This window comes from Anolis sagrei, chromosome 6, assembly GCF_037176765.1.
Source record: "Anolis sagrei isolate rAnoSag1 chromosome 6, rAnoSag1.mat, whole genome shotgun sequence".
NCBI classification, from domain to species: domain Eukaryota; kingdom Metazoa; phylum Chordata; class Lepidosauria; order Squamata; family Dactyloidae; genus Anolis; species Anolis sagrei.
Window position 1 is genome coordinate 49,041,295 of NC_090026.1, and position 12,228 is coordinate 49,053,522.

Sequence of the window (12,228 nt, forward strand, 5' to 3'; positions counted from 1 at the left end):
CAGATGTACAAGCTGGATAATGGAAAAAGGCAGGGAGTTTCAGAAAAACATCTCTTGTTGTTTTATTGACTATTCTAAAGCCTTTGACTCTGGATCATAATAAATTGTGGCAAGTTCTTGGTGGTATGGGCATACCAAATCACCTTGCCTCTATCCTGAGGAATCTCTATAAGGACCAAGTAGCAACAGTAAGAACTGACCATGGAACAACAGACTGGTTCGAGATTGGGAAAGGTGTACGGCAGTGTTGCATACTCTCCCCAAAACTATTCAACTTGTATGCAGAACACATCATGCCATGTGCGGGGCTTGACAAATGCAAGGCTGGGGTGAAAACTGCTGGAAGAAACACTAACAAACTTAGATATGCAGATGACACCACTTTGATGGCCGAAAGCAAGGAGGAGCTGAGAAGCCTTCTAAACAAGGTGAAAGAAGAAAGCGCAGAAGCTGGGTTGCAGTTAAACATCAAAAGAACCAAGATTATGGCAACAAGAATGATTGACAACTGGGAAATAGAGGGAGAAAACCTGGAGGCAGTGACAGTCTTTGTATTTCTAGGTGCAAAGATTACTGCAGCCAGGAAATCAGAAGGCGCTTTCTTCATGGGTGGAGAGCAATGTCCAATCTCGATGAAATAGTGAAGAATAGAGACATTACACTGGCAACAAAGATCCGCATAGTTAAAGCCATGGTATTCCCCATAGTCATCGACGAATGTGAGAGCTGGACCATAAGGAAGACTGAGCGAAAGAAGATAGATGCTTTTGAACTGGGGTGCTGGAGGAAGGCGCTGAGAGTACCTTGGACCGCGAGAAGATCCAGCCAGTCCATACTGCTCATTGGAGGGAAGAATAGTAGAGGCCAAGATGAAGTACTTTGGCCACATCATGAGAAGAAAGGAAAGCTTAGAGAAGACAATGATGCTGGGGAAAATGGAAGGAAAAAGGAAGAGGAGCCAACCAAGGGCAAGATGGATGGATGGTATCCTTGAAGTGACTGGCTTGACCTTGAAGGAGCTGGGGGTGGTGACGTCCGACAGGAGCTCTGGCGTGGGCTCTTCCATGAAGTCATGAAGAGTTGGAAACGAATGAACAACAACAACAAATGAATTCTATACACAGTAACAAATTATTTTGAGACTAGGACAGCCATGAGAGAATATTTAAATTCTTAGCTTCAGTTTTGATGCAGACGTTTAGACTAAAATTATTACCATCTCCAAGTATAGGAAAATTAGTAAGGCATAGAAAAATGCTTTACAAGTGACAATTATTTGACTTTAAGGATGTGACTTAGATATATGTCAAAGTTGAGAAAAGCCCTCAACTTTTTTGTTTTTAGAGATTCCTTAACAAGGAAAGGATCTTTGTGATTCTGGGAAGCCTTCCTCCACAAAACTTAAGGCCGTGTTTGTCAGTAGGATCCATGGACCACAAGTGCTTTTTGAGTAAGGAAGCTTTTAGTGTATTAGCAACCTCTTCCCTCGGTTGTCAGGGAGCAATTGTCTTCTGATAGCATCACAGTGACCCGGGCAAGGCAATGGTTGCCAAGGTTAGGGTTACTAAGGAGATGATGGAAAGGGGAACCTAGTACATTTGGAGAGATAGTTGATGGTTTTTCCTCTTGCCTGAGCAACCATGACTTGTGTTACACGAAGATGCCTACAGAGACAGAAGGAATTTGTCCTCGACGGTGTGGCCGTGGACACCATTGCTAGCAGCTACACCACCATTTTGCCCAAAGTGTGGTCTGCCTTGCCACCTTACAACGCGCAGCTGGATATCCATGCGGCTAGCTACTTTTCATCCCCAGTGGTCAAGTCAGTGCTAAAGAAAACTGAACAGGTAAGAATATCAAGTGAAAATTGAGACAGAAACAGGTGGAGCTGTGGTGGGCTAGAACAGAATTTGCTGTCTTCTCTTCCCAGCAAAATAGTCAGTATTTGTATAGAATTACTTTTTTCATATCTCCAGATAGCCTGTAGTTTACTGAACTTGTCATATCACAGTTGCAGCTACATTTTTTTTTCTTGGCAGCATACTACGTTTAGTATTATTCAATGTCAATTGCTGTATTTGTGAGATAATGATCTCCACTTGGTTGTGCCTGGCATTGAAAGTAGAGGATGTGTGCTATTTTAGTTTATTTAATCTTGATCAATATGTCCATGGTTGCCTTCAAATTGACAGGTAACTTATAGTGATCCCATTAATCTTACACAGATAATAATATATTAATCTTACACAGATAATTACACAGATAATTTCCTATAGATAATAAGACTATATTTTTAGTGGATAACCTTGAGACATGATCTCAACCACACTACAGCTGCCAGAGCACATGAATAATTTAGTGCTTCTGAACATGTAAATAACATTTTTCCACTTCTGCGTGCCCCCAATGGCGCAGTGGGTTAAACCCCTGTGCCGGCAGGACTGAAGACCGACAGGACACAGGTTCGAATCTGGAGAGAGGCGGATGAGCTCCCTCTATCAGCTCCAGCTCCTCATGCGGGGACATGAGATAACCCTCCCACAAGGATGATAAAAACAAATCATCTGGGCGTCCCCTGGACAACGTCCTTGCAGACTGCCAATTCTCTCACACCAGAAGCGACTTGCAGTTTCTCACGTTGCTCCTGGAGCCCCCGGTGGCACAGTGGGTTAAACCCCTGTGCCGGCAGGACTGAAGACTGACAGGTCGCAGGATTGAATCCTGGGAGAGGCGGATGAGCTCCCTCTATTAGCTCCAGCTCCTCATGCGGGGACATGAGAGAAGCCTCCCACAAGGATGATAAAACATCAAAAATCATCCAGGCGTCCCCTGGGCAACGTCCTTGCAGACGGCCAATTCTCTCACAACAAGAGCAGTTGCTCCTGACACGACCAAAAAAAAAAAAAAAAGTTGCTCCTGACACGACTAAAACAAAACAAACTTCTGTGTCAGAAAGCACCACAGTGTTTCTAGTGAAGGCGCTGTCCTTGATTATTTTGAATGTCTCTTGAGCTTAATTATAAAAGTTTCTGTCTTAGGAATTAGAAAAAACCCCATTTGATCCCTTTTTTATTTATGATTCTGAATCCAACTAGAGATTACAAACATTAACAATTTTAATTAGTTAAACAAACATATATTGTGTAACTTTTTTGCCCCAAGTTGGGGGGAAAGAATTCATTCCAGATGTTGAATTTAGATTTCTGGTTTACCTGTTTTCCAGGCATCTCTACAAATGCCCATCTATTAAGAATACAGAAGGAGAAAAAATCTAGATCACTTTTGGCCAGTAAAATCAAGCCCAATTAAAAAGTCATTTCCAAAGATATTTAGGCATTGAGTCATCTGTCATTCTGTTACAGTCATATTAAGCTCCTTTCTGTGGCCTTTCCTCTCTGAACATGGTGCAAGAATACTCCGTTAATTGTAAGACACTCTTGGGCATTTAAATATAATACCTCTTATGTGGGTGGATCCTAAATTGGTAAACTACCAGTTTTGCCCAGATTTTATGGGGCTAAAACTCTCATTTATTGGGGGATGATAGAAGTTGCAGTCCACATTTGGCTAGTGCTAGGATGGAGGCTGCATTAGTTCATATGCACAAACTAGAGCAGAAGTATGAGCTATTTGGATGCTATTGAACAGTAGCTCCTAACCAGGATAGCTAATGACACAGTGTGAAATTTGCAGTCCAACAACTTTTGGAGGACCAAACATCTTTGCTTCAGCATTCTTGAGCTTACATTTTTCTCTCCCTTCATTGTTCATAATCAGGGCCGGCCCTAGGTAATTTTCAATGGTAAGCAAACATTATTTTGGCGCCCCCCCCCCAAAAAAAACCAATCACTGAAAAAAAAAAGGTAGAGGTGAATAAAGAGTTACCTTAAAGAAGAGAGTGGCACAGAGCAGCAGCAGCAGCGAGGATGCCCCTCTTCTCCTCCAGGGTTTTCCTCCTCCTCCTCTCCATTTGGAGGTGTCTAAACGGAGAGGGGGAGGAAGAAGAGTCCAGAGGAGAAGGAGATGGCCAAGCCTCGCTGCTGCTGCAGCCGGACGCTCCTCTTCTCACCCCCTTCGAGGCGAGGCCTCGAAGGGGGCGAGAAGAGAGTGGCACAGAAGCAGCAGCAGCGAGGATGCCCCTCTTCTCCTCCAGGGTCTTCCTCCTCCTCCTCTCCATTTGGAGGTGTCTAAACGGAGAGGGGGAGGAAGAAGAGTCCAGAGGAGAAGGAGATGGCCAAGCCTCGCTGCTGCTGCAGCCGGACGCTCCTCTTCTCACCCCCTTCGAGGCGAGGCCTCGAAGGGGGCGAGAAGAGAGTGGCACAGAAGCAGCAGCAGCGAGGATGCCCCTCTTCTCCTCCAGGGTCTTCCTCCTCCTCCTCTCCATTTGGAGGTGTCTAAACGGAGAGGGGGAGGAAGAAGAGTCCAGAGGAGAAGGAGATGGCCAAGCCTCGCTGCTGCTGCAGCCGGACGCTCCTCTTCTCACCCCCTTCGAGGCGAGGCCTCGAAGGGGGCGAGAAGAGAGTGGCACAGAAGCAGCAGCAGCGAGGATGCCCCTCTTCTCCTCCAGGGTCTTCCTCCTCCTCCTCTCCATTTGGAGGTGTCTAAACGGAGAGGGGGAGGAAGAAGAGCCCAGAGGAGAAGGAGATGGCCAAGCCTCGCTGCTGCCCCACACTCCTCTCGCCACTCTACAAGGTGCACGGGGCATGAGGGGAGGGAAAGGCGTGCACCTTTCTCTTCTCCCTCGCACGCCTTTCCTGCCTCTGCCGCTAGGAAAGGCACATGCAGGGCGAGAGGGGAAGGACAGAGGCGCGCGCCTTTCCCTTCCCCCTTGCCGCATGCGCGGCTTTTCTGCTTCCTCCCGCTGCTGCCCCCACCACCGGCGCTGCTCATGGGACGAGGCCCAATTGGAGGGAGGGGCATTTAAGGAGGCGCGTGAGCGCCCCTGGGACAAACAAAGTATTCCGCGGTCGCTTACTTCGCGTAATGGAAAAGCCGCCCCTGTTCATAATACAATCCATGGTGATCCTTCTTCCCCTTCTTGGAATGTCTTTGTTCACCTCTGATGTCACAGCTGTCTCTGTGATCTCACTATAAACATGCCACCCCTTCCATTAATCCAATTGCTTAGGAAAAGAAGAGGAAAACGTCAGGCAATGGAGAAAGTAACAAGGACTTCTTCCATTACTTTGGGCTTCTCGTTTTCTTACAAATGAATATATCCAAGGACAATAAGTTATTGTAGCACCTACAATGTTAATAAAAAAGTTACACTACATGCATTCATGGATTCCTTTATGGAGGATTATTTTGTATTGCAGGAATGGGTACCTGTAACAGATAAGAGGAGTATTTTTTTGCCTTGGTGCCTTCTGGGGATCACAAAACCAAGTGACTATGTGAGAGGAAGCCATAGGGAGGAGGGAGCAAACTTGTTTTCTGCTTCCTTGGAGACTAGGACGCGGAACAATGGCTTCAAACTACAAGAGAGGAGATTCCATCTAAATATGAGGAAGAACTTCCTGACTGTGAGAGCCGTTCAGCAGTGGAACTCTCTGCCCCGGAATTTGGTAGAGGCTCCTTCTTTGGAAGCTTTTAAACAGAGGCTGAATGGCCATCTGTCAGGGGTGATTTGAATGCAATATTCCTGCTTCTTGGCAGGGGGTTGGACTGGATGGCCCATGAGGTCTCTTCCAACTCTTTGATTCTATGATTCTATGACTAGATATCTACTTCTGTTTTTGAAAAATAATATTTTTAAATGTTAAAATAGGGACTCAACCTATTCAACTTGTATGCAGAACACATCATGCAATGTGCGGGGCTTGACAAATGCAAGGCAGGGGTTAAAATTGCTGGAAGAAACATTAACAACCTTAGAAATGCTGATGATACCACTTTGATGGCCAAAAGCGAGGAGGAGCTGAGGAGCCTTCTAACCAAGATGAAAGTGCAAAAGCTGGGTTGCAGTTAAACATTAAAAAAACCAAGATTCTGGCAATTGGACTGATTGATAACTGGCAAATAGAGGGAGAAAACATGGAGGCGGCGACAGACAGACTTTTGTATTTCTAGGTACAAAGATTAGTGCAGATGCAGATTGCAGCCAGGAAATCTGCATGTTTACTTCTTGGGAGGAGGAGCAATGACCAACCTCGATAAAATAGTGAAGAGTAGAAGACATCACACTGGCAACCAAGATCCGCATAGTTAAAGCAATGGTATTCCCCGTAGTCACCTATGGATGTGAGAGCTGGACCATAGGGAAGGCTGAGCGAAGGAAGATAGATGCTTTTGAACTATGGTGTTGGAGGAAAGTTCTGAGAGTGCCTTGGACAACGAGAAGATCCAACCAGTCCATACTTCAGGAAATAAAGCCCAACTGCTCATTGGAAGGAAGAATAGTAGAGACAAAGATGAAGTACTTTGGCCACATCATGAGAAGACAGGAAAGCTTAGAGAAGACAATGATGCTGGGGAAATGGAAGGGAAAAGGAAGAGGGTTGACCAAGGGCAAGATGGATGGATGGTATCCTTGAAGTGCCTGACTTGACTTTGAAGGTGCTCGGGGTGGTGACGGTCGACAGGGAGTTCTGGTGTGAGCTGGTCCATGACGTCACAAAGAGTCGGAAGTGACTGAATGAATAAACAACAACAAAAAATAAGGACTCTGCAACTTATTTAAGATAATAAATCACTATTTTGAAAGAGAGCTTCATGTAGCCCCAAAGCCATGATTTCCTCACTCCTACTTTTGCGGTTGGTGTTTCTACATATTAGTTGTGGAATGGAGACTGGAGCTAAGTGAGATCAGAGACAAGTGTCTACTGAAATATATAACAGCTATGCTGTTTAGTTTGCTTTTATGTAATTCTCGTAGTGCCAGTGGCCTATGGTCTGTGTGTTAGCGTGGGATTTATCCATCACACAAGATGGGGTAACCACTTTTAGTATTTTCCATCCTATTTTCCCAGACCCCTCCGGCTAATCACACATGTTTGTATGTCTCTGTAAGATTATACTTCATAAGTAAATGTGAATCTGGAAATTCCTTTGGAGATTGAAAATATTAAAAATTAATAGTGTGCTGATAGTATGTGGACGAATAGGTCAGCTCTATGTTTTTCTTGGGGTTGTTATAGACTCGTGGGGGGACCTCCAGAGATGGCTGGATAGTGGATTATTTCCATATCTATGGGCCAGGACAGAGGTACTTGAACAGGAGAAACTGGGCAGGAGCAGGTGAGCAGTCTTTTATGTATCCTTTTATTCATCCTTTATTTCATTTGCAGTTTTCTTCCATGTTACTATATGCTATATCAGGATGGGGACTGCCTTATTGATCAGATATTGATCTAGGCAAGACAGTCATTTCGGGGTCACCCCAAAAACTAGTGGTGTGTGGTCTCCACCCCCTTGCCATACCCCTAGTGATGACACCAAGTATGTCTAAATAATTTGCCACAAATAAATAAGAATCCTCATTACTAATTTTTTCGATTATAAGAAATAATAATTCAGCTTTTGCTTATTTACCTTGTACTCAATGCTTGTTTTTCTTTATGCACAGGTCATTCTCCACAACAAGTGGCTGGTCACCATTACTATTTGATGGATGCCAAGCCTATCAGTGGGTACAGTGGCCGATATGGTTACCGCCGCAACACGCCTGCCCTTCGCAATCGTTCTTCTTGCTTTGGCGAAGTCACCTTGTACCCCCTCCACTGAATAGCAAACAGTATCTTCCTGTGATGTTTTTCATTATTTTTTTTCCATAATAATAAAATATTACTAATTTCCTTATATTGTTGAATGCTTTCATGGCCAGAATCACTGAGTTGCTGTGAGGTTTCACAACCTCTGAGGATGCCATGGTGGTCCACGCTCTCGTTACATCTAGGACAGACTACTGCAACGTACTCTACGTGGGGGTTGCCTTTGAAGACTGCTCGGAAGCTTCAAATAGTCTAACGAGAGGCAGCCAGGTTAATAACTGGTGCAGCATACAGGGAGCATACAACTCCCATGTTACGCCAGCTCCACTGGCTGCCAGTTTGCTACCGGGCACAATTCAAAGTGCTGGCTTTGGCCTATAAAGCCCTAAACGGCCCCGACCCAAATTACCTGTCCAAACGCATCTCCCCCTATGAACCATCAAAGAGATTAAGATCCTCCAGGGAGGCCCTGCTTTTCGTCCTGCCATTGTCACAGGCACGATCGGTGGGGACGAGAGACAGGGCCTTCTCGGTGATTGCTCCCCAGCTATGGAACTCCTTTCCTGGTGAGATCAGGTCGGCCTCCTCTCTCCTGTCTTTTAGAAGGATGGTAAAAACTTGGCTGTGGGACCAGGCTTTGGGGACAGGCCCTGCTTTCCACCCCGCCATTGTCACAGGCACGATTGGTGGGGACAAGAGACAGGGCTTTCTCGTTGATTGCTCCCTGGCTATGGAACTCCCTTCCTGGTGAGATCAGGTCATCCCCCTCCCTCCTGTCCTTTAGAAGAATGGTAAAAACTTGGCTGTGGGACCAGGCTTTTGGGACAGGGCAATAAAGCAGCAATAGGAAAGATTACCAGGCCAATTAGATTTGACGTGGATGACTAGGACGGTTTTAAATGGTGTATTTTAATATTTTGATAGATGTTTTTAATGTTTATGTATGTATTATAAGAATTTGTGTCCTGGCATTGAGTGTTTGCCGTATATATGCTGTGCTCCGCCCTGAGTCCCCTTCGTGGTGAGAAGGGCGGAATAGAAATGTTTTAAATAAATAAATAAATGTCTGCCATAGATACAGGTGAAACGTCAGGAGAGAATGTTTCTGGAACATGGCCATGCAGCCTGGAAAACTCACCGCAACCCAATTTGTTTATATCTAAATTAATGTTTGATTTCTACTATCACTGGAAACAAGAAGGTGAAGAGACAATGCAGTAAAATCTTTTGTTTGATGAAAAATAGTTTTGACTTCACACACCTTTGGATTGTGTCTTCAGTGGAGAAAATTTATGTCTGAGCTTACATTTAAGGTAGATTGTGTATTGACTTCAAAAAGAAACCCACAGCAAATCTGGGCCTTTGGAATCAGCCCTCAAAGTGTCTTCTCCCATGGTTGCATTTGCTCCTTCCACATGTCCTTTGGCATGTTCTTATGCACAGTCAAGCAGAAGGCCCACAGGACAACAGATGCTGCAGCGTGCGACTAGGATGAACTGAGACCAGGGATGTAGCTATTGATGTGAGGAAGGGAAAAATGGGTGCATGACCTTCAAAGAATTCTACCCCACCATGATTTTTTCCTTCAGTTCCCAAATTTCACACATTCCAGAAAGTGAGGTATTGAGAAATTCTTCACAGTTAGAATTTTTATAATGGTTTTGTTCACATTTTCTTGACTAGCTCTTTTCTTTGAATGCTTAGATTCTCATTTCTAAATGCAATCCTACACATTTCAGGACTGAAAGAAAATGAAATGCGGCAGATAGGATTACACAGTGCAACCACAATTTTTTTCTTGGTGTCATGGTTTTTACGCCTCTTCCTAGAGTTATCTGTGACACTGATTCAGAAAATGGCATTGGATAGATTGTGTCAGCTCTAGTTTTTTAGATATGGTTATCATGATTTTCTATGGACGAGCAGATGAAGGCTGGTATATGGCATATGTTCTGTATCAAAAACTACAGCCAATAGGAGAAAACTGGCGCCATTTTTGGAATCAGGTGGTCAGATATACCCAGAAGCAAATCTATCATTTGAGGTACCAAACATTGCAATAAACAATAAACTGACTTGTGAAATAAAATGCAATATGCAAAAAGGGACTAATGTAAATAAATGATTTTAAAGCAATATGGGACAAATTCCTAGAATATATAGAGTGAAGAGAAAGGGGGCCAGGAAGGCAGTTCCACCTTGTCTCCTGTGCTATACTAATAAGATAATATATTGTATATACATATAATATTTATAATACAATAATAATAATACAATATTATAATTATATATTTATATTATATGTAATTTTACTAATAATATTACAATATAATTGTATAGTAAATATAGTAATATATAATACTGATATTGTGCTATGCTAATAATATAATACATTGTGTGTGTGTGTGTGTGTATCTTATAAGCTGCTCTGAGTCCTCTTCGGGTTGAGAAGAGCATATAAATGTCATAAATAAATAAAATGTGTGTTGGTCAGTGTTATTTGTGGATCAAATAACCCTTGTATCAGCAAACCTCGGGTTGTAACTAGTGATTAAGCCAATCTGCCAACACCCGGTGGCCATTTACAAAGTCCACCTCTTAGCATGGCAAATCTATTTTAGTACTCCCACCACTGACCATCCCTCCTGGTTGTAAATCTACAGTAGTGGTTCACTCCTGTATATGACTGCATCAGACCTCATTCCAGCATGCCCAATCCCATTGATTGATAATTGTTATATTATATGAGACAAGATCCTGTGATATGGATGGATGATGACAAACAATGATTTTAGGATGACAACTGACCACTGTAATTATGATTGTACTTTGCTATTTTAATGTTTTAGTGTAATTTGAATTATGATGTTTTAATGATTGTTTGTAATATTGTTGTTGGAAACCGGCCTGAGTCCCTCGAAGGAGGTGAGAAGACTGGTATTCAAAACTGCTAAATAAATAATAAATAAATTATATCCTGCTTCATACTAGCTCAGTGGTTCCTGACTTTTGGTCCTCCAGGTGTTTTGGACTTCAGCTCCCACTATTTCCAACAGCTGAGATCCAAAACAGTCCAAAAGTCCAAAACAACTGGAGGATGAAAGGTTGGGAACCACTGCTCTAGATTAAGCCCAGGGGAAATCTATATAAATAAAAATGTAATGCTTGTTTGTGGGATTAACATCACTCAAAAACCACTGGACGAATTGACACCAAATTTGGACATAAGACACCTCTCTGGCCAACGAGTGACCATCACTCATTAAAAAACCAAAAAACACAGTGGGAGGGACTTTAAAAGCCAAAAAAAAAATTAAAAATGAATTACAACTTATGTTGAAAATCACATATATAAATGCAAACACGTATATACACAAATATATACACACATATGATATCGAGCTCTTTTGGGGGGGTTCTCCCAGCGAGGGGAGACCCAAAGGACCGCAAAGGGGGTCTTTGACCTTGGCGAGCGGCCAGCGGATGCCAATTCAAGAAGACGCAAAGTTACTGAAGATCAATCTCGCCAGAGGCTGAAGAGAAGTCTACGACCGAGGCGTTTATTTAGCGATTCAGCTGAAAAGGATGCATTACAGGGATATTTCCTCTATAAGCATACAGTACAGTGAATTTCAGGCATATTTATACAGGCAAAACAAAGAAATCCAGGTTTGAATCCCCCGCCCGCCTCCTGTCAGTTCCCTCTGTCCTGATTGGCCGGCTCCGGAACAGCTGGGAGGAGGCTTGGCCGCTGGTCCCACCCTCCCTCCAATCGCCGGCCGCTGTTGCCTCCAGAGGGCCAATCAGAGCCCTTGGAGCGCCTCCAGAGATTGTCCAATCAGCGGCCAGGAGGCGGGCTCTAGTTTGACAGCGCAGAGGGGCGGAATGCCTGGGAGGCGACTGCCAGCTGATGGAACACCTTTTGTCTCTTCACGGCAGGGAGGCGGATGGGGAGAACAAGGGATTTCCTGGGTCTTGATAAAAGATGTGTATGAGCAAAAAGGGAGGCTATGGATGGTGTCTGGATCTCAACCCTGTAGGCAAAGGAGATCCTTTGACACAAGGGAGCATACACAAACACCATGATTGATTTTAATCAGTCTGTTTTTCCGGGCTTTTGGCTGACAAAATCTCTGGCCTTTGTTCGTCTGACTCTGAAAACAAAGCCATAGATTTGCCAGTATTTATCCATGCAATGTCAATATGAATGGAGTTTCTTCCAAGGAAATTGGATTCCTTAAACTGTAATCCCCAGGTCACATACTCTTTTGTAGGGTAAAGTTCAAGGGGGGAGAGGCAAGGAAAAGGTGAGGGTACATCTCATTTCATTTCATCTCATTACATATCATATACTTCATATATATTCTTCATAGATTTCATAGGAAAGATCCCCATCCCAGTAAAGTTTATTAGAAAACCCACAGCAATTAATAAAGGCAATCAGCAGAGTTCCTGAGGTATGATCCTTTGTAACAAGGGCATGCACCCACAGGCGGGGGCCATGCTTCCCAAGCGG

General features: G+C 43.8%; 1 protein-coding gene across 1 annotated transcript; it reads left to right on the forward strand.

Moving 5' to 3' along the window:
• Nucleotides 1-1,398: 1,398 nt before the first annotated feature.
• SPMAP1 (sperm microtubule associated protein 1) lies at nucleotides 1,399-7,740 on the forward strand. The gene is made up of 3 exons (XM_060783157.2): nucleotides 1,399-1,847; nucleotides 7,140-7,239; nucleotides 7,568-7,740. The coding sequence occupies exons 1-3, from the start codon at nucleotides 1,641-1,643 to the stop codon at nucleotides 7,723-7,725; spliced, it is 465 nt and encodes a 154-aa protein (XP_060639140.1). The 5' UTR covers nucleotides 1,399-1,640; the 3' UTR covers nucleotides 7,726-7,740.
• Nucleotides 7,741-12,228: the final 4,488 nt, after the last annotated feature.

Excerpts from the sequence above, each read along its gene's own strand:
- SPMAP1 (XM_060783157.2), top strand. The coding sequence starts at position 1,641 with ATGACTTGTGTTACACGAAGATGCCTACAGAGACAGAAGGAATTTGTC. Across the intron at positions 1,848-7,139 it reads TGCTAAAGAAAACTGAACAG|ACTCGTGGGGGGACCTCCAG; the intron begins GTAAGAATATCA and ends GGGTTGTTATAG. Across the intron at positions 7,240-7,567 it reads GAGAAACTGGGCAGGAGCAG|GTCATTCTCCACAACAAGTG; the intron begins GTGAGCAGTCTT and ends CTTTATGCACAG.